A 23642-nucleotide genomic window follows, 5' to 3' on the forward strand; every position below is an offset into this window, starting at 1 on the left:
GTATGTTGTTAGTCATGCACATTTTTCATTCAAACGACATCCCCTTCTAAACCACCAGGCAAATTTTAACAGAAGTTCACATTAATGGTCCTTGGAAGGACTTCTTACAAAGTGGATCAAATTGTTACAGTCTGCTGCATAAAGGTCACCAAACTCAAAATAGAATTTTCATGTTTTAACTTTACAAATCTTCACAGAAAACGCAAGGGTCAGGACTCTAATGTTTGGTGTGTAACTTGTATAGAGGTCCTCTACTTCGTGTGCTCCTGGGGTCAAAACTGGCCTTGCCAAAGGGGTCACATGATTTATATAGAATTAGTTAATAACTAAAAATATAAGAAACTGCAAGGGTGGAGGGTTTAATGTTTGCTGTGTGAACTCATTTTCAAATCATGCTGCTGGGGTTAAAACTGGAAAACTCTTTCTGGGTCACTTGATTAAAATACACTTATATAGTAAATAACTTAAATATAATTTAACAATCTTCTCTGAAACTGCAAGGGTCAGGGGTTGAATATTTGATGTGTACCATTATATACTAGTATTGGTCCTCAACTAAGCTAGTTCAAATCCTGCCCCTATGGTCAGAACTGTCCATAGCCCAGAGCCCACATGAGTTATATTGACTTAAGAGGCCCTCTTTTAAGCTTGATAAAATCTTGCCCCTGAAGTCATATTTGGTCCTTTGTGTGGTGAAATGTTAATGAAACCAAGCACACAGCTTTGAAAGGTTGTGGTTGGGTTTGAATCTTTTAATGGCCTATTACACAGGTGAGAATCTAGTGCCGTCTTGGCCCTCTTGTTCTGAATTTAAATGAATATTTTTTGTCAATCAACAATTAATAGCTTTTGTAACCTGAGAAATTTTTGATTAATTAAATACTAGATGAACTAGTTGAGTGGTATTTATCGTGTTTCAGTACATGGATAATGTGAAGATCAGCAGCATTCTATGTGACGAGCGCTTCGACAACGCGGTGGTGCGGGTGAACAAGCATGGCTTCCACCCACATGTGTACTACATCCAGAAGGGGCAGAGTGTGCTGTGGACGTGGAAAGGGGAGGAGGAGGAGGAGCACAATATAATACATGTCAAGTCACCTGACAGCGATGTCAGTACCGCACACTGGCGCATTTATTTTCCTATTGAAATTGGTGAAATAAAAAAATTCTTATAAGAGTTAGATTTATCTCATCGTTTTTGAAGTTCCTCTTTATACTAGCCTTGTTTTATGTCTTTTATTTCAATGTGATGTCATATCAAATTAATGAGGATGTTTGAAAAAATGCAGTGATAAAACAGGGAAACTAAATTTTCTGGGGGTATTTCTAGAGCATATTTTCATGCTGTTTAAAACATTTGAGCTCTCAGTGAAATGATGTTTTTCCATTATTTTATTCCCAATACATTACCGTATTAGAACTGACTTCTGCTGGAGTACTGATAGGAAAACTATGATGAATTAATGTCTTATTATATGAACAAGTCAGGCTCTTATGGCCTTTCAAAACAGCGGACATCTTTCTGCACTGATTGCACAAGGAACATTTGTACAATTTCACCATCTGGATGTTTTCAGGAGCCCCTGAATGTAATTCACGGAGCAAAATCATTCAACAGTGGTAAACCAGTGGGCAACAACAGTTTCCTGTACACATTTGATGAAGACGGCTCATACACTGTCGCCTCCCAGGGCGCACCTGGCTTCTCCTGTACCATCGTTGTCATGGATGTCGGTGAGTTGTTGAAGCACATAAATTAGGATTGTTGTGAGAGAACCTACTTGATGATGCATGGACAGAAAGTGTTGCCCTAATTCACTTTATACAAATCATGCATACTAATATTTGACAGCACTTTTCATATACAGTAGATGTATAGGTAAACAACATTTCATTGAAAGAGCCAATAACTGGATTAATCATTATGCATTGAGAAATTTTAGGACCTTTAATAAATAACCTTTTTGTAGATTTTAGAAAAAAATTACTATTGTTTGTCATTTTCACAGTTTCAGCAATTTGATTTTACCTTTGTTACCTATGTGACCTATAAACATTTCTTTTTGCATATTGCTGTTCTTCTTTTATTAAATATTTGCAACAAATCTGTTATGAATGTCAATATTTGCAGGCATGCGTGTCAAAACCCCTGACATTGAGGGCTCAGCTATGGGTGGCACAGTGGAACAAGGGGCTGTGATGAGGCTGGGATGTGACACACCTGGAGCCCGCGTATACTACACCATAGATGGGTCACCTGCAGAGCTACATATAGAGTCTGTCAAGGTAAGTGTGACACACCTGGAGCCCGCGTATACTACACCATAGATGGGTCACCTGCAGAGCTACATATAGAGTCTGTCAAGGTAAGTGTGACACACCTGGAGCCCACATATACTACACCATATATGGGTCACCTGCAGAGCTACATATAGAGTCTGTCAAGGTAAGTGTGACACACCTGGAGCCCGCATATACTACACCATAGATGGGTCACCTGCAGAGGTACATATAGAGTCTGTCAAGGTAAGTGTGACACACCTGGAGCCCACGTATACTACACCATAGATGGGTCACCTGCAGAGCTACATATAGAGTCTGTCAAGGTAAGTGTGACACACCTGGAGCCCGCATATACTACACCATATATGGGTCACCTGCAGAGCTACATATAGAGTCTGTCAAGGTAAGTGTGACACACCTGGAGCCCGCATATACTACACCATAGATGGGTCACCTGCAAAGCTACATATAGAGTCTGTCAAGGTAAGTGTGACACACCTGGAGCCCACATATACTACACCATAGATGGGTCACCTGCAGAGCTACATATAGAGTCTGTCAAGGTAAGTGTGACACACCTGGAGCCCGCGTATACTACACCATAGATGGGTCACCTGCAGAGCTACATATAGAGTCTGTCAAGGTAAGTGTGACACACCTGGAGCCCACATATACTACACCATAGATGGGTCACCTGCAGAGCTACATATAGAGTCTGTCAAGGTAAGTTCGACACACCTGGAGCCCACATATACTACACCATAGATGGGTCACCTGCAGAGCTACATATAGAGACTGTCAAGGTAAGTGTGACACACCTGGAGCCCACATATACTGCACCATAGATGGGTTACCTACAGAGCTACATATAGAGTCTGTCGAGGTAAGTGTGACACACCTAGAGCCCACATATACTGCACCATAGATGGGTCACCTGCAGAGCTACATATACGGTCTGTCAAGGTAAGTGTGACACACCTGGAGCCCACATATACTACACCATAGATGGGTCACCTGCAGAGCTACATGTAGAGACTGTCAAGGTAAGTGTGACACACCTGGAGCTCACATATACTGCACCATAGATGGGTTACCTGCAGAGCTACATATTGAGTCTGTCAAGGTCAGTATGACACACCTGGAGCCCACAAATACTACACCATAGATGGGTCACCTGCAGAGCTACATATAGAGTATGTCAAGGTAAGTGTGACACACCTGGAGCCCACATATACTACACCATAGATGGGTCACCTGCAGAGCTACATATAGAGTCTTTCAAGGTAAGTGTGACACACCTGGAGCCCACAAATACTACACCATATATGGGTCACCTGCAGAGCTACATATAGAGTCTGTCAAGGTAAGTGTGACACACCTGGAGCTCACATATACTACACCATAGATGGGTCACCTGCAGAGCTACATATAGAGTCTGTCAAGGTAAGTGTGACACACCTGGAGCTCACATATACTACACCATAGATGGGTCACCTGCAGAGCTACATATAGAGTCTGTCAAGGTAAGTGTGACACACCTGGAGCTCACATATATTTCACCATAGATGGGTTACCTACAGAGCTACATATAGAGTCTGTCAAGGTAAGTGTGACACACCTGGAGCTCACATATATTTCACCATAGATGGGTCACCTGCAGAGCTACATATAGAGTCTGTCAAGGTAAGTGTGACACACCTGGAGCTCACATATATTTCACCATAGATGGGTCACCTGCAGAGCTCAGGGCTCCCGCTGTGGTTCGCCATTAGAGCCATTTGTGAAAATATCGAGAATTTGGCTCAAGAAAATTCTGATTTGCGAAAATGCTTAAATCTCGCAAATCTTTATTGAAATTATCCGCCATTTAAATCCAGACTGGTTTTCTATAGTTTTCTCTTTGTTTCATTGAAAGTGTTTGCAAATTGAACAATAAACGAAAACCGGTCTGCACCAGAACATGAGACATTGCTTGACCTAAAAATATTGTTATTGAAGCGCACGTGGTAGCTGGCCAATCAACATTGAGTTCGCTCACACATAATACATGTATTGGGTCAATCATGCGTAGACACTTGGAATACTTTCGTCTGCCAACAATTTAGCGGCCCATGGCAAACGTCGTATTTAAAGATAAACAAATGACAAGAAGAGCAACAATAAATAATTTCTCAGCTGATCACTTTAGACCTTTCTACCGACTATCGATTTGAATAAAATGATGATCATTAAATAATTAGTTCTATGTTGATGATGTTACACCTTTCTGTCAATAATCGACGTCATCGTTTGAAATAAAAGGTGATAATTTAGAAGTTGTTTTTACCCACAAGCTATGCTATTGTAAATAAAAATGTCAACCAAATGGTATATTTATAACGTATTTGATAGGCTACTGATTTTCATTTTCTGCAATCAAACTATATGCAAATTTTGTTTCAAGTGCAGAACGCGTACAATTTTTCGGACTGTCGTTTTCGGATACATTATTTTTTGCTGATTTAAATTTATTTTCGGAGCTCTTTATAGAAGAAATAAAATGACGAATACACATGCGGTAATACAGATGATGTGGTTTTTATTATTTTGAATTGTATTCACTTGAAATTGCAATTGGAAAGACTATAACACAGAACAATTTGTAAGGGCTCTGGGTGGGGTGGGAGCCTTTGCCCTTTATTCCTGTTGGGTTCCTTGTTCTAAGACCCCCGGCCTAATTTTCAGGATTTCAAATTTGGGACAACTTAATCCACTGTTAAGTGTACATGTATAAATTAACTTATGTTTGTACTTTGAAAAGTACCATAATAATAATTTATTTATTGAAAACTGCATGTTATACAATATGTGATATGCCCTTGTTGTCATAAAAAAGAAATATGAACAAGTGCATAGTATATATTATTATTTCAAAACCACTTTTAACGCGCCGAAAAACCAAATATGGTTGGCTCAAAGAAATTTTGGGCCAGCGCTAGCCCTGAGAGCTACATATAGAGTCTGTCGAGGTAAGTGTGACACACCTGGAGCCCACATATACTACACCATAGATGGGTCACCTGCAGAGCTACATATAGAGGCTGTCAAGGTAAGTGTGACACACCTGGAGCCCACATATACTGCACCATAGATGGGTCACCTGCAGAGCTACATATAGAGTCTGTCAAGGTAAGTGTGACACACCTGGAGCCCGCATATACTACACCATAGATGGGTCACCTGCAGAGCTACATATAGAGTATGTCAAGGTAAGTGTGACACACCTGGAGCCCGCATATATTGCACTATAGATGGGTCACCTGCAGAGGTACATATAGAGTCTGTCAAGGTTAGTGTGACACACCTGGAGCCCACATATACTACACCATAGATGGGTCACCTGCAGTGCTACATGTAGAGACTGTCAAGGTAAGTGTGACACACCTGGAGCCCACATATACTACACCATAGATGGGTCACCTGCAGAGCTACATGTAGAGACTGTCAAGGTTAGTGTGACACACCTGGAGCCCACATATACTACACCATAGATGGGTCACCTGCAGAGCTACATGTAGAGACTGTCAAGGTAAGTGTGACACACCTGGAGCCCACATATACTACACCATAGATGGGTCACCTGCAGAGCTACATATAGAGTCTGTCAAGGTAAGTGTGACACACCTGGAGCCCGCATATACTACACCATAGATGGGTCACCTGCAGAGCTACATATAGAGTATGTCAAGGTAAGTGTGACACACCTGGAGCCCGCATATACTGCACTATAGATGGGTCACCTGCAGAGGTACATATAGAGTCTGTCAAGGTTAGTGTGACACACCTGGAGCACACATATACTACACCATAGATGGGTCACCTGCAGTGCTACATGTAGAGACTGTCAAGGTAAGTGTGACACACCTGGAGCCCACATATACTACACCATAGATGGGTCACCTGCAGAGCTACATGTAGAGACTGTCAAGGTTTGTGTGACACACCTGGAGCCCACATATACTACACCATAGATGGGTCACCTGCAGAGCTACATGTAGAGACTGTCAAGGTAAGTGTGACACACCTGGAGCCCGCATATACTACACCATAGATGGGTCACCTGCAGAGCTACATATAGAGTATGTCAAGGTAAGTGTGACACATCTGGAGCCCACATATACTGCACCATAGATGGGTCACCTGCAGAGCTACATAAAGAGTCTGTCAAGGTCAGTGTGACACACCTGGAGCCCACATATACTACACCATAGATGGGTTACCTGCAGAGCTACATATAGAGTATGTCAAGGTAAGTGTGACAAATCTGGAGCCCACATATACTGCACCATAGATGGGTCACCTGCAGAGGTACATATAGAGTCTGTCAAGGTTAGTGTGACACACCTGGAGCCCACATATACTGCACCATTGGTGGGTTACCTGCAGAGCTACATATAGGGTCTGTGAAGGTAAGAACTGGTCATAACATAGAAAAATAAGCTTTTGGACTGGAACCCACTTTGGTTTTATTGAAGGAAAATGTAAAAAAAATAATGACGAGAAAATTATTATTTGGCAAATTAATAATTATTTTTCTGAGAAACTTTAATTGGCTTTTGTTTCAGTTATTGTTAGATCAATTTCAAAAATAATGGTAAGATTCAAGAGTTGTTTCTAGTTTCATTTAGGGGCAAATCTCTACATAGAAAATGGGGCAAATCTCTACACAGAAAAAGGGGCAAATCTCTACACAGAAAATGGGGCAAATCTCTACACAGAAAATGGGGCAAATCTCTACACAGAAAATGGGGCAAATCTCTACACAGAAAATGTTCACTAATGACAAAATCAGTATCTGAGTGGGTTATTTTTCCAAATGTGGTATTTTAACTTTGTTGTTTACCTATAAAATCTCCATTTTTGTAACTGGAGACATATATCATATTCAAACTACTTTACGTAGAAGATTGTTAAGTTGTTTATACACCGCACATTATGAATATTTCATTGTTAAGTTGTTTGTGCACCGCACATTATGAATATTTCATTGTAAAGTTGTTTGTACACCGCACATTATGAATATTTCATTGTAAAGTTGTTTGTACACCGCACATAATGAATATTTCATTGTTAAGTTGTTTGTACACCGCACATTATGAATATTTCATTGTTAAGTTGTTAATACACCACACATTATGAATATTTCATTGTTAAGTTTATACACCACACATTATGAATATTTCATTGTTGTTAATACACCACACATTATGAATATTTCATTGTTAAGTTTATACACCACACATTATGAATATTTCATTGTTGTTAATACACCACACATTATGAATATTTCATTGTTAAGTTTATACACCACACATTATGAATATTTCATTGTTAAGTTGTTAATACACCACACATTATGAATATTTCATTGTTAAGTTTATACACCACACATTATGAATATTTCATTGTTAAGTTTATACACCACACATTATGAATATTTCATTGTTAAGTTTATACACCACACATTATGAATATTTCATTGTTAAGTTTATACACCACACATTATGAATATTTCATTGTTAAGTTTATACACCACACATTATGAATATTTCATTGTTGTTAATACACCACACATTATGAATATTTCATTGTTAAGTTTATACACCACACAATATGAATATTTCATTGTTGTTAATACACCACACATTATGAATATTTCATTGTTAAGTTCATACACCACACATTATGAATATTTCATTGTTAAGTTGTTAACACACCACACATTATGAATATTTCATTGTTAAGTTTATACACCACACATTATGAATATTTCATTGTTAAGTTAATACACCACACATTATGAATATTTCATTGTTAAGTTATACACCACACATTATGAATATTTCATTGTTAAGTTTATACACCACACATTATGAATATTTCATTGTTAAGTTTATACACCACACATTATGAATATTTCATTGTTAAGTTTATACACCACACATTATGAATATTTCATTGTTAAGTTTATACACCACACATTATGAATATTTCATTGTTAAGTTTATACACCACACATTATGAATATTTCATTGTTAAGTTTATACACCACACATTATGAATATTTCATTGTTAAGTTTATACACCACACATTATGAATATTTCAGTTGTACGAGGCTGAGAGGGGTGTGGTCTTGTCCAAGCCTGGATTGAGGTTCATTCGAGCCATCGCTGTGAAAGAGGGACGTCTTAACAGTCATATCTTCACTTCAAAGTATGCGTAAATATTTGTGTTTAAACCTGACAAACTAAGTGTGAAATATCATGGTTTAAAGGGACCTTTTCACAGATTTTGACATGATTTGAAGTTCATAAAATTCTTTAAATTGATAAATGTAAGCATTTGAACTAAACAGCTCCAGTAATAAGCAAGAATAAAATTAAAGTTAGAAAACAAAGTAATCCTCAACTGGGCTCAAACCACTGACCATTGGAGTAAAATTTGATAACTTAAACCACACGGCCATCAGTGCTCATACAGTCAGTGGTGTATTTTATACTTTTTACAAGCAACCCTCCTAGAGTCACAAAATATAACGATAACAACAGAACTCTGCAAATTATTCAATCGTTGAACATTTGTAACTCTTTATAATTTTCAGGTTTTTAAATCGTCAAAAGATGCTTATAATGGATATTTTATAGAATGTCAAATGTTCAGTATTATTGTTTCCTTGCGAATATCATAACTACATCAAAAATTTGAAAATTTGGAAACATTTTTAGCTTGACTATTATATATGAAATATATATAGTGGAGCTATCCTACTCACCCCGGCGTTTCCGTTTCCGTTAGCGTGCAAATGTTAAAGTTTTTGTACTACTCCAATTATTTTCATTGTCCCTTGACATATTGCTTTCATATTTTGCTTACTTGTTTACCCACATGACCCCAACCTATAAACAAGAGCAGACAAATCTATCAAGCATTTTTTTATAATTATGGCCCCTTTTCCACTTAGAATATGCAGCAAATGTTAAAGTTTGCGTACTACCCCGAATATTTTCAATGTCCCTTGACATATTGCTTTCATATTTTGCATACTTGTTTACCATCATGACCCCAACCTATAAACAAGAGCAGACAACTGTATGAAGCATTTTGACAGAATTATGGCCCCTTTTATACTTAGATAATTGAACATTGTGCTTAAATTGCCATAACTTCTTTATTTATGATCACATTTGATTCATACTTTGACAAAACAACACTACCTGACATACCACAATGCACTCCACCCAAACCATTCCCCATGCTCCACCCCAGAATCCTCCCCCCCCCCCCCAAAAAAAAAAAAATAACTAAAAAATTATTTTTGAAAGATCATCTATTAAATGGCCACACGCTCACATTATACCCCCCCCCCCCCTCCATGATGGCTTAAGTTATACTGTCAAGCACTCGAATAGTCGAGCGCGCTGTCCTCTGACAGCTGTTGTTTTTCATTTTTTTCAATTTACTTAAATGAGAAAAGGTCCCTTTAAGGCTGTTTGATGTTTTCAGTCATTTCTTGGGGACTTGTATCTTGCCTTATTTCAAACGATTAAAAGTATTGTACATTTTTCTTAGGCCTAAAAAGGTTGGGTTTTTTAATTGTTATTCATAGGCTACAAGTATAAAGGTTCTTACATATTTTCATTCATCTTGCATATTTTCAGTCGTTTCTGGGTGATGGGTGAAGAAGATGAGGAAACTGAGAGCACAGCCTCATCTGAACAACCCATGCAGAAACCAAAATCCTCAGTAAGTGTTATCTACAATTGTTACAAGTATTTTTCACCATTTTGTTTGTTAACTGTGTCTTTTACACATGATATATATAGGCCTTTGTGCTTCTAAATATGGGGTGAATTATGCTGTAATATATACTTGCATTTTTACCATTTTTATGAAAAAAATGATATAAGTATCATCAAGTGACCTTTTTTGACGCGTAAAGGTAAAGGAGAATTTTTATCATTTGAATGATATATACAAAATAATATCATTATTTCTCTAATTATTGTAACCAAAAATGAATATTCCATAGCCAGCAAACACTATGAGTTATCATTCTGTATCCTGATGACTAATATGTTTTTCTGTATCTAAATTACTTAAGTAGTTTGTCTTCAAATAAATAATTTTGAATTGTACTAATTCAAAGAAAACGGTCTGTTTTTATTTTACCTTTTATATGAAGAAATTAAGTTTTACTACAATAATATGGGAAATGTTATCTCCGATATCAGCTGCGTTCTACTTACTGTTGGATGGCATTTTGTCTGTTAGTAAGAGTACTGCATATCTGGGTATTTAGAGTGAGCCCTATTTTAGATTACTACACAGTGAGCCCTATTTTTGATTACTAGCATAAACTTCAGTTATATCAATTGTGTATTAGATATGAGTAAGTGTTAGTTCACTAAAATGCATAAACGTTAACATTTGGTGTTTTTAGTTTGTATATTTTGCATTATATAAAAATAACAGAATAAGATTAACATTAATACAGATTTCAGCATCAACAACTTAACAATAATTTTAAACTTGCTAGACCTCTTATGCAGTTTAAACAATGCGACATTATCTTCTCTTCAGCTTTATTTTGGTGATGGTGGGCAACTGAAAATACAAATTTATTTATTGGAAACACCCAAGTTAAATATCAAAGAAAAAAGCAACATTTTATATCAATTGAATGGTATGAAGTTCTAGCGAGTAATCGTAGTGGCATGCCCATATATGTATAAATACAGCGCGGTCTAATGCATGCACCGTCATGTGACATCATTTTACTATGGCATGTTTCCATTAAATAAAATAGCTTTCGAAAATTGTTAAATACTCCCTCAATTCTTTACTAATGCCACTATGCAAGATTTTGTTAATTACACCGTATTTTGTTATGAAAGGAAACATACTTACCTGTAGATATACCATTCTTCTGATATTTTTTTATTTAACACTGTGGAAAAAAACAACATGTAAACAATCCGCACTAGAACTAAGAAATCACGGCGCAGATATTTGGCATGTTTCGGATTACATCGATACGTCATACCCACCAATACGCAGTACTCAAAGGACACTTTCCTGGCAAAGCCATGCGTTGTGTACCCTGGTCAGTTCAGGTGTTATTAAATATTGAATTCAAACTGATCATAGTCGCTCACTTTGGATAGGAACTGTGGGTAATGACATGTTTGCAATAAATGGAGCTTACCTAGTTTTGGGAAAGGCCTAATCAAGTGAACAAATAGATTGGCATCACTTAAATGGACAACATGTTTACATGGAAAGTGATTTCCTTATCTGTATAAACCATATTTATGTATTGTAAAAGGGAGAAAAAATATTTTACCAACAAATACTTTAACTCAAAAGTTGCTCATTAGTAACAAACATATGAAGGTCAGAGGCATCTTCATGATCTTTAACCCTTTGCATGCTGGGAAATTTGTCATCTGCTAAATTGTTGTCTGCTAAATTTCTAAAATTAGCATTTTCTTTGATTTTTTTCAAATAATACTATCAGAATAGCAAACAGTTTGGATCCAGATGAGACGCCACGTTCTGTGGCGTCTCATCTGGATCCAAACTGTTTGCACAGGCCTTCAAAATTCGGTTCCCGCACTGAAAGGGTTAATATTTGATGTACAACTTATCTTTCAATGTAAAAATAACTTAACATTTAGTATACATATTAATTGTTTTATTGTTATTTGTATGGGACGTACACATTGGGAAACTTAAAATAAAAAACTTACTCACTTTAAATTGTCCCAAGAGGGTTAACACTTGTAAAATTATCAAGTGGCTTTTACAGACAGGAACTGAAAGTTGTTAACAAAAGGTGGAACCATTTTGCCTACTTCACAGTCTGTAACCCAACTTATATTAGGAATGAACTTCAAAAATATCAACAATATTTATAAAAAAAACAACAACAAATAATGAGACACTGGTGTGTCACAAGGTAATCAAGGTGTCTAAACATGTCAGAAATCCTAGTTGTACTGTAATTACGGTATATCCTGCAATCCTAGTTGTACTGTAATTACGGTATATCCTGCAATCCTAGTTGTACTGTAATTACGGTATATCCTGCAATCCTAGTTGTACTGTAATTACGGTATATCCTGCTGATTACCAGTCTGCCCAGTGGGAGTGGTGGAACTGTATCCCAGCCATCAAGGCCTGCTTCACACAGCCGGGAACCATGGAGGTGTTCTGGGAGAGACCCAGCCCGGCGCAGCGGGCCCTCATCCGGGGCTACCAGATCTATCTGAATGGCATTAGGTACTGCGAGATGTTCCCGCCGGAGAACACCGCCCTCTGTGTCAGTGGGATGGCGGGAGGCCGAGTGTACGAGATAGTGGTGGAGGTGTACGGGAATAAGTCAGACTGCACAACACAGAAATCCAACAAACTCGTGAGATTTTATTTGAGTTTATTCCTAGCATAAAAATCAGTGTTTTAGTCCACATTTTCAATGTGTAAAGAAACAAAAGAAGTCAATTACTATACAATAAGGTGCATAATTAAACATTTTAGTTCAGTTATGCCAATAATGCCTGTTTGCCTTATTGATCAATGCTATGATATTTTGTAATGGTGTACTCTTAAGTTACTATTTTGTAAGAAATAATTGTGTAAATTGGTTAATTGATGCGTTTCACAATAGATGACATTTTAAATCCTCAAAAAAGTAAAGACAATTTGTGTGTGCATATTACATAGTGATTTCAATGTCCTGTCCACTTTCAGAAGTTGATGTGCCCGATGTTGACCCCTGATGGTGGCCCAGTTATCTCCCTTGAGCGCACAGAGAAGCCAGACGCTCTGGCAGTGGTGTGGATGTCTATCTCCAACCCACCGTACCCCATCTCTGGATACCTCGTGTTCCTCAACGACAAGCAGTGTGGAGCTAGGGTATGGGGGCTCATGCAAGAATTTGTATATGTTCAATTTTCTATTGTCGTGTAATCAAGTTGCATGTCTTTTCCTGGCGTACCTACAGGTCCTTTAAACGGACCCATTCCCAAAGCTTATTGGTAAAGAAAATTCCCAAATTTAAAAACAAAGCAAATAAATGTCTTATGATTATTACCAGTTATATATCTCAAGTGTTATTTCATAAACATCTAACAAAGTATATTAATGTTATTTATGTTATTTTCTTCTTATTTGAATTATTATGAAGTGTTATATTAAATAAGTAGATTTTTCCAATTCAGTGGAATCTTAACTGGGAAAAAGTTCCCAATCCCGATATTGCATTTTTTCTCAAAATAGCCAGGAAAAGGCCTGAGTGGAAGAATACAACATAAAATTGTTTGTTTCAAATACCCATCTGCGATAAGTTTACTATTCACCAGTAACTTACACTGTTTTATTTGAAAAAGATTTCTTATTTGTATACATTCAATCAAGACAGAATAAGTCGTACTCCTGTTAAAGGCTCTATCTGACATACACAGCTTAATCGTTGCTTTCATGCATATTTATGTGTAGGGTGAAGTTATATTGTGACTTTTCTGTTTGATCGAAAAGTCTGAACCTTTTTTGCAATGAAAAGTTGTAATTTGTCCTTGTAAATGTTCAATCATATTTTTATATTCATTTTAAAGTAATTAAGTTTTCCCATTGACAGTCATGTAGATACCAACTGTCTATGCTATTTTATATCAACCGCTCAATTCCCATTGATAGTCATGTAGATACCAACTGTCTATGCTATTTTATATCAACCGCTACACTTCCGATTGACAGTCATGTAGATACCAACTGTCTAAGCTATTTTATATCAACCGCTACACTTCCAATTGACAGTCATGTAGATACCAACTGTCTATGCTATTTTATATCAACCGCTACACTTCCCATTGACAGTCATGTAGATACCAACTGTCTATGCTATTTTATATCAACCGCTCAATTCCCATTGACAGTCATGTAGATACCAACTGTCTATGCTATTTTATATCAACCGCTACACTTCCGATTGACAGTCATGTAGATACCAACTGTCTAAGCTATTTTATATCAACCGCTACACTTCCAATTGACAGTCATGTAGATACCAACTGTCTAAGCTATTTTATATCAACTGCTACACTTCCGATTGACAGTCATGTAGATACCAACTGTCTATGATATTTTATATTAACCGCTCAATTCCCATTGACAGTCATGTAGATACCAACTGTCTATGCTACTTTATATCAACCGCTACACTTCCGATTGACAGTCATGTAGATACCAACTGTCTATGCTATTTTATATCAACCGCTACACTTCCGATTGACAGTCATGTAAATACCAACTGTCTGTGCTATTTTATATCAACCGCTACACTTCCCATTGACAGTCATGTAGATACCAACTGTCTATGCTATTTTATATCAACCGCTACACTTCCCATTGACAGTCATGTAGATACCAACTGTTTATGCTATTTTATATCAACCGCTACACTTCCCATTGACAGTCATTTGGATACCAACTGTCTATGCTATTTTATATCGACCGCTACACTTCCCATTGACAGTCATGTAGATACCAACTGTCTATGCTATTTTATATCAATCGCTACACTTCCCATTGACAGTCATGTAGATACCAACTGTCTATGCTATTTTATATCAACCGCTACACTTCCGATTGACAGTCATGTAGATACAAACTGTCTATGCTATTTTATATCAACCGCTACACTTCCCATTGACAGTCATGTAGATACCAACTGTCTATGCTATTTTATATCAACCTCTACACTTCCCATTGACAGTCATGTAGATACCAACTGTCTATGCTATTTTATATCAACCGCTACACTTCCCATTGACAGTCATGTAGATACAAACTGTCTATGCTATTTTACATCAACCGCTACACTTCCGCTTGACAGTCATGTAGATGCCAACTGTCTATGCTATTTTATATCAACCGCTACACTTCCCATTGACAGTCATGTAGATACCAACTGTCTATGCTATTTTATATCAACCGCTACATTTCCCATTGACAGTCGTGTAGATACCAACTGTCTATGCTATTTTATATCAACCGCTACACTTCCGATTGACAGTCATGTAGATACCAATAGTCTATGCTATTTGATATCAACCGCTACACTTCCCATTGACAGTCATGTAGATACCAACTGTCTATGCTATTTTATATCAACCGCTACACTTCCGATTGACAGTCATGTAGATACAAACTGTCTATGCTATTTTATATCAACCGCTACACTTCCCATTGACAGTCATGTAGATACCAACTGTCTATGCTATTTGATATCAACTGCTACACTTCCGATTGACAGTCATGTAGATACCAACTGTCTTTGATATTTTATATCAACCGCTCAATTCCCATTGACAGTCATGTAGATACCAACTGTCTATGCTATTTTATATCAACCGCTACACTTCCGATTGACAGTCATGTAGATACCAACTGTCTATGCTATTTTATATCAACCGCTACACTTCCGATTGACAGTCATGTAGATACCAACTGTCTGTGCTATTTTATATCAACCGCTACACTTCCCATTGACAGTCATGTAGATACCAACTGTCTATGCTATTTTATATCAACCGCTACACTTCCCATTGACAGTCATGTAGATACCAACTGTCTATGCTATTTTATATCAACCGCTACACTTCCCATTGACAGTCATTTGGATACCAACTGTCTATGCTATTTTATATCGACTGCTACACTTCGCATTGACAGTCATGTAGATACCAACTGTCTATGCTATTTTATATCAATCGCTACACTTCCCATTGACAGTCATGTAGATACCAACTGTCTATGCTATTTTATATCAACCGCTACACTTCTGATTGACAGTCATGTAGATACAAACTGTCTATGCTATTTTATATCAACCGCTACACTTCCCATTGACAGTCATGTAGATACCAACTGTCTATGCTATTTTATATCAACCGCTACACTTCCCATTGACAGTCATGTAGATACCAACTGTCTATGCTATTTTATATCAACCGCTACACTTCCCATTGACAGTCATGTAGATACCAACTGTCTATGCTATTTTATATCAACCGCTACACTTCCCATTGACAGTCATGTAGATACCAACTGTCTATGCTATTTTATATCAACCGCTACACTTCCCATTGACAGTCATGTAGATACCAACTGTCTATGCTATTTTATGTCAACCGCTACACTTCCGATTGACAGTCATGTAGATACCAACTGTCTATGCTATTTTATATCAACCGCTACACTTCCCATTGACAGTCATGGGAGTGCTTATACTGACTACTGTTGTTATTTTTAGCTTGTCCCAGACCCAAAGAGCAACCGTTGCAAGGTGGTGATTGGCAGCTGTGAGCTGGAGAAACCCTACAAGGTGTATGTGGTGGCTGTACCTCAAGGTAGGTCCTTACCCCGCCCCCCTCAACCCCTCACTGTAGGAGGGGTTGCAAACAGTGAACAAATAACAAGGGAGTTAAATATTTTTGCAGTGAAACTGTTTAATGATGTCATTATTATTTGAGAATTTAAGAATATTTTTCAGCATATAATGAAATCAAATATAGATAATTTAGTAAAACAAGCATATCATCTGTAATTTATGTGTTAAGTCCATTACCAGTGTTTCACTACCAAGCATGAAGTAAAATTTCAATCAATGTTTTATCACATTATTAGTTTAAAAGTTAAAAAAAATGTCATTTAACTATTATGAAACTTATTTGTAGACAGAATGCAGTATTTATATGTTCAGCTTATTTTAAAATGCACATTTAAATTTAGTTTGCATGGCCATTTTGTTGTTTTATCAGTTTGATTTTAGTAAAAATCGTTGATGGAGCAATCTTAAAGAAAACAATCAAGTGTTTATAGAAATGTGTGCTTTTTGTTGAAAGTTTAACATTTGTGATACTTTTTTTATTTGTTTTTGACAGAAAGTGCAAAAAGGGGTAAATAGTTATAAAACCAGGAATATAATTGTAGTGTAGATTTTGTGTTGTTGCGTTGCCAGATTATTCGTTTTTCTGAAAACCTTATATTCAGGGGAGTCATGTTTAGCGGATTTACTTTTCCTGGGGACATTTCTGAGATTCATGTAAACTTGTACCAGAAGGGTGTGAGGGGTTTGATCGATTATCACCAAATCTTGGTGATTGACAAATCAGTTTAAATCTTATTTAAATGTGAATGGCTAGCAACTATAATTGCAGATATAGATATGAAAGCAATCCAAGTGTCTGAATGGTTAACCCTTTCAGTGCGGGAACCGAATTTTAAAGGCCTTTGCAAACAGTTTGGATCCAGATGAGACGCCACAGAACGTGGCGTCTCATCAGGATCCAAACTGTTTGCTATTCTGATAGTATTCTTTGAAAATAAAATAGAAGAAAATGCTAATTTTAGAAATTCTGCAGACGACATTTTAGCAGACGACAAATTTCCCAGCATGCAAAGGGTTAAGGAACATAGGCTTTCCTGGAAAGAAAAAGTTTCTTCCATGTAAAAAAACTAATCGTGAACAGCTGATTCCGTTGGTTCTTCTTGAATACTTAAAGCTTTTATGAGTACAGTGGTACAGCAACCCAGAGGATATGTATAGCAGGGAATAAGAATATTGCAATTATCCCGTGGTAAAGTGCGTACCATCTTTAGGAAGTAAATCATTCAGCAAAAATGAAAGATTGCCAGCAATGTTCACATTGATTAAGAGACAAATTGAGGAACATTTACGAATTCACCCCCAATAAATACTGCTAAATTTGAAGCCTAAGTATGAGAAGTTAAAAAATGTTTTGAGAAAGAAATCTTGCTAAAGTCCTAATAGTTAAACTAGATGTGTTTATTTGTATGTTTATTTTATCTTGTTGTCCTAAATCTTTCGACAGAATTGTCCTCGACTCTGACTTCTCTTCAATCACACCCTTGATATTCTGACTTCTCTTCAATCACACCCTTGATATTCTGACTTCTCTTCAATCACACCCTTGATATTCTGACTTCTCTTCAATCACATTCTTGATATTCTGACTTCTCTTCAATAACATTCTTGATATTCTGACTTCTCTTCAATAACATTCTTGATATTCTGACTTCTCTTCAATCACACCCTTGATATTCTGACTTCTCTTCAATAACATTCTTGATATTCTGACTTCTCTTCAATAACATTCTTGATATTCTGACTTCTCTTCAATAACATTCTTGATATTCTGAATTCTCTTCAATCACACCATTGATATTCTGACTTCTCTTCAAACACACCCTTGATATTCTGACTTCTCTTAAATCACACCCTTGATATTGGTCTATTTTAGTAGAAAGCATTGTACTTTGAAGATAGAACATTCTATTTTATCTGTTTGCCTGACTGATTATTCAAACAGCTGTAATGGTTGTAATACAAACAGCTTTTATGACTGTATGAGTCAAACGACTTTTATGACTGTATGATTCACACAGCTTTTATGACTCTATGATTCAAACAGCTTTTATGACTCTATGATTGGAACAACTTTTATGACTGTATGATTGGAACAGCTTATATTACTTCATGCTTGGAACAGTTTTTATGGTTGTAAGAGTCAAACAGCTTTAATCGCTGTATGATGTAAAAAGCTTTTTTGACTATATGATTTTCAACAGCTTTTATGACTATATGATTCAAACAGCTTTTATGACTATAATTCAAACAGCTTTTATGGCTGAATGATTTGAACAGCTTTTATGACTGTATGATTCAAACAGCTTTTGTGATCATATGATTAAAACAGCTGTTATGGCTAAATGATTCAAATAGCATTTATGGCTGTATGATTTGAAAAGCTTTTATGACTGTATGATTCAAACAGCTTTTATGACTATATAATTCAAACATCTTTCATGACTGTATGATTGGAACAGCTCTTACATGCCAGACGGGGGACAGTCCCGCTTTTTGGCCCTTTGTCCCGGCGTCCGGATATGAGACGATTTGTCCCGACATTCGTAAAAAACGATAAAGGTCTATAGGTTCCCAATAAAATTCGCTATTCAAGCTCTGTTTCGCTAACACTTACCACCGCTAATCCCTTTATTGCCCCCAATTAACAATCCGATTCTACTTTTCGTGTGTACCAGTGTTGTTTATGACACCTTATCAGTGATTTATCGGCTAATTATTGATTTTATCATGCATTCACACCATGGTGGTCTTCAAGATAGTGGTCGCTTATTGCTATTGATAGTTGTATTATAATGAAATAAATGTTGAAAATGTGTTTGTTTTTGTCTTTGTTTGAAACGGTTTACAAAACAATTGTTTTGTAAAATTAACTCTACGTCATTAATGAGTCTTTTACATTCAATGTTCAGTTCCAAAATAGCGGGATAATCCGAATGTGCAATATACCAAAATCGCAACAAACAGTCCAATAAGTGATACCCATCCTGTCTAGTGTAATTGGGTGTAATTTTAATAAAAACAACGAGGTGCTATGCATGACAGTTTGACTCTACTCCAATTTAGCTAAAAACAACGAGGTGCTATGCATGACAGTTTGACTCTACTCCAATTTAGCTAAAAACAACGAGGTGCTATGCATGACAGTTTGACCCTACTCCAATTAAGCCGCGACAATTGACAAGTACAAACTGCGCATGGATACATGCTTAAAAAACATCGCAACAAACAGTAAAAGTGGTACCCATCTTGTCTTGTGTTATTGTGAAAATCTGGGCCATAGAACGGTTGAGGCGTTGTTGGCAGTGAAAATGAACACAAAGACGGTTTGCTTCCACCAAAAACCTACCACGGAAATGTGTACGGCCGCGCATTCCGTGTCAAGCTGATGTAACTGTTCGGAAGATAGTTTACTGTAACCCGTACTGTACTGGATAGCCTCCCCTGCGTTAATGTTTGCCATTGAAAGTAATATAATGAGTATTGTTGTTGTAATGTTCCAGATTTTGTACTCTAAAAAGATGAATATTATCTTCGTTGTTTAAGATTTCATACTTCATATCAGATGTTTTATGTCTTGAATAAAAGTATCAAGAGTTTTTGTTAGTACTATACTGACTTCAGTAAAGGTGGAATGATAGATCGTTTTAGGTGTCCTGCTTTTTGGTCAAATGTCCCGACAATTTTTTATGGAATGTCCCGCTTTGGACCTAAAAAATTCTGGCATGTATGGAACAGCTTTTATGACTGTATGATTGAAAAAGCTTTTATGACTGAATCATTGGAACAGTTTTTATGACTGTATGATTGGAAAAGCTTTTATGACTGAATCATTGGAACAGTTTTTATGACTGTATGATTGGAACAGCTTTTATGGACATATTATTGGAACAGATTTTATGACTATATTATTGGAATACCTTTTATGACTGTAGGATTGGAGCAGCTTTTATGACTATATTTTTGGAAGGCCTTTTATGACTATATGATTGGAACAGCTTTTATGACTACATTTTTAGCTCACCTGTCACGAAGTGACATGGTGAGCTTATGTGACCGTGTGATGTCCAGCATCGGTATGTGCGTGCGTGCGTGCGTGTGTGCGTCTGTCAACAATTTGCTTGTGTAGACAGTAGAGGTCACAGTTTTCATCCAATCTTTATGAAATTTGGTCAGAATGTTTATCTTGATGAAATCTGGGTTGGGATTGTATTTGGGTCATCTGGGGCAAAAACTAGGTTACTAGGTCAAAAACTAGGTAAAATAATTGAAAAACCTTGTGTAGATTATAGAGGTTGCAGTTTTCATCCAATCTTTATCAAATTTGGTCAGAATGATTATCTTGATGAAATCTGGGTTGCGTGCGTGTGTGCGTCTGTCAACAATTTGCTTGTGTAGACAATAGAGGTCGCAGTTTTCATCCAATCTTTATGAAATTTGGTCAGATTGTTATCTTGATGGAATCTAGGTTGGGGTTGTATTTGGGTTATCTGGGGTCAAAAACTAGGTCACTAGGTCAAAAACTAGGTCAAATAATAGAAAAACCTTGCATAGACAATAGAGGTCACAGTTTTCAGAGGTCACAGTTTTCATCCAATCTTTATGAAATTTGGTCAGAATGCATACATGCCATAATTTTTTAGGTCCAAAGCGGGACATTCCATAAAAAATTGTCAGGACATTTGACCAAAAAGCAGGACACCTAAAACGATCTATCATTCCACCTTTACTATAGTCAGTATAGTACTAACAAAAACTCTTGATACTTTTATTCAAGACATAAAACATCTGATATGAAGCATGAAATCTAAAACATAACAATAACAGTTTTATTAAATAACACAATAGCAAACAACGAAGATAATATTCATCTGTTTAAGAGTACAAAATCTAGAACATTACGACAACAATACTCATTATATTAATTTCAATGGCAAACATTAACGCAGGGGAGGCTATCCAGTTGACTGAAAGTACGGGTTACAGTACACTATCTACCGAACAGTTACATCAGTTACACACGGAATGCGCGGCCGTACACATTTCCGTATTTTGTTTTCTTCTTATATACACAGATTAAACTGAATTGTGAATTGTCAGGCGCTGTATTGGGGTAGTGTCAAACTGTCATGAATAACAACACGTTGTTTTTATTACAATAACACAAGACAAGATGGGTACCACTTTTACTGTTTGTTGCGATGTTTTTTTAAGCATGTGTCCATGCGCAGTTTGTTACTTGTCAATTGTTGCGGCTTAATTGGAGTAGGGTCAAACTGTCATGCATAGCACCTCGTTGTTTTAAGCTTAATTGGAGTAGGGTCAAACTGTCATGCATAGCACCTCGTTGTTTTTATTACAATTACACTAGACAGGATGGGTATCACTAATTGGACTGTTTGTTGCGATTTTGGTATATTTCACATTCGGAATATCCCGCTATATTGGAACTAAACATTGTATGTAAAAGACTCATTTATGACGTAACGTTAATTTTACAAAACAATTGTTTTGTAAACCGTTTCAAGCAAATACAAAATAAACACATTTTCAACATTTATTTCATTATAATAAAACTATCGATAGCAATAAGCGACCACTAACTTGAAGACCACCATGGTGTGAATGCCTGATGAAATCAATAATTAGCCGATAAATCGCTGATAAGGTGTCATAAACAACACTGGTACACACGATAAGTAGAATCGGATTGTAAATTGGGGGCAATAAAGGGATTAGCGGTGGTAAGTATTAGCGAAACAGAGCTTGAATAGCGAATTTTATTGGGAACCTATACACCTTACATCATTTTTTTACGAATGTCGGGACAAATCGTCTCACGGCGGGACAAAGGGCCCAAAAGCGGGACTGTCCCGCCGAGATCGGGACGTATGGCATGTATGCAGAATGTTTATCTTAATGAAATCTGGGTTGGGATTGTATTTGGTTAGTCAGGTGAGCGATTCAGGGCCATCATGGCCCTCTTGTTGGAATACCTTTTATGACTGTATGATTGGAACAGCTTTTATGACTTTATGATTCAAACAATTTGTATGACTATATGATTGGAACAGCTTTTATGACTACAGGCTTTAATGTTTGAAGCATGCATTTTCTGATTATAAGTTTGTGTTTGTCTGTTTGTTTTTCGTGAAAACTGTGAAAATCCCATTGCATGGTTTTATTATTGTATTCTGTTGTATAATTCTTTTTGGCAGTTTCCTTATCATTAAATTTAGTTTCTTTAAAACTCATATTTCTATGTTTGCCTTAGAAAGACGTAAGAATTGCTTTCAAGTAGATTTGAGTCTGACATGATAATATATAGTTTTCCTGATAAGAAAACAGATCTGAGAATGAGAACTATTGAAGGCAATTTGAAAAAAAAGAACATGATTCAGGATTTAAACATTCAAATTGAAACAAATTTATATATAATTGTTTTTTTGTGAATGCAAAATTTAAGTTTGTTTATTAAAACAAAAAAAATAAATTGTCCACGTGTTTTGAGCTCTTTCCCATATATGATGAATTGACCAACTTTATTCCGACACAAATGCATTCCTGATGGCATAATACATAATTTTAATTTATAAACAGAAAATATCAAGATAATGTTAACATGTTTACTCAAAAGTTATTAAATAAGTTAGATCTGTAATAAACTGACCTGTATGTTAACCCTTTCAGTGCGGGAACCGGATTTTGAAGGCCTTTGCAAACAGCTTGGATCCAGATAAGACGCCACAGAACGTGGCGTCTCATCAGGATCCAAACTGTTTGCTATTCTGATAGTATTCTTTGAAAAAAAGTAAGGAAAATGATGATTTTAGAAAGTCAGCAGACAACATTTTAGAAGATGACAAATTT

At 36.6% G+C, this 23642-nt stretch overlaps 1 protein-coding gene across 1 annotated transcript in view; it reads left to right on the forward strand.

Annotated features, from left to right (window-relative positions):
* Window positions 1-923: 923 nt before the first annotated feature.
* The window catches only part of LOC127831684 (uncharacterized), a 126025-nt gene continuing 103306 nt past the window's right edge, over window positions 924-23642 (forward strand). Inside the window, 9 exon segments of the mRNA XM_052356705.1 lie at window positions 924-1112; window positions 1581-1737; window positions 2135-2289; window positions 8433-8539; window positions 9985-10069; window positions 12462-12740; window positions 13076-13240; window positions 16638-16734; window positions 17269-17283. Of these exon segments, the coding sequence (XP_052212665.1) occupies window positions 924-1112; window positions 1581-1737; window positions 2135-2289; window positions 8433-8539; window positions 9985-10069; window positions 12462-12740; window positions 13076-13240; window positions 16638-16734; window positions 17269-17283 (1249 nt within the window).

This window comes from Dreissena polymorpha, chromosome 5, assembly GCF_020536995.1.
Source record: "Dreissena polymorpha isolate Duluth1 chromosome 5, UMN_Dpol_1.0, whole genome shotgun sequence".
Lineage (NCBI taxonomy): Eukaryota > Metazoa > Mollusca > Bivalvia > Myida > Dreissenidae > Dreissena > Dreissena polymorpha.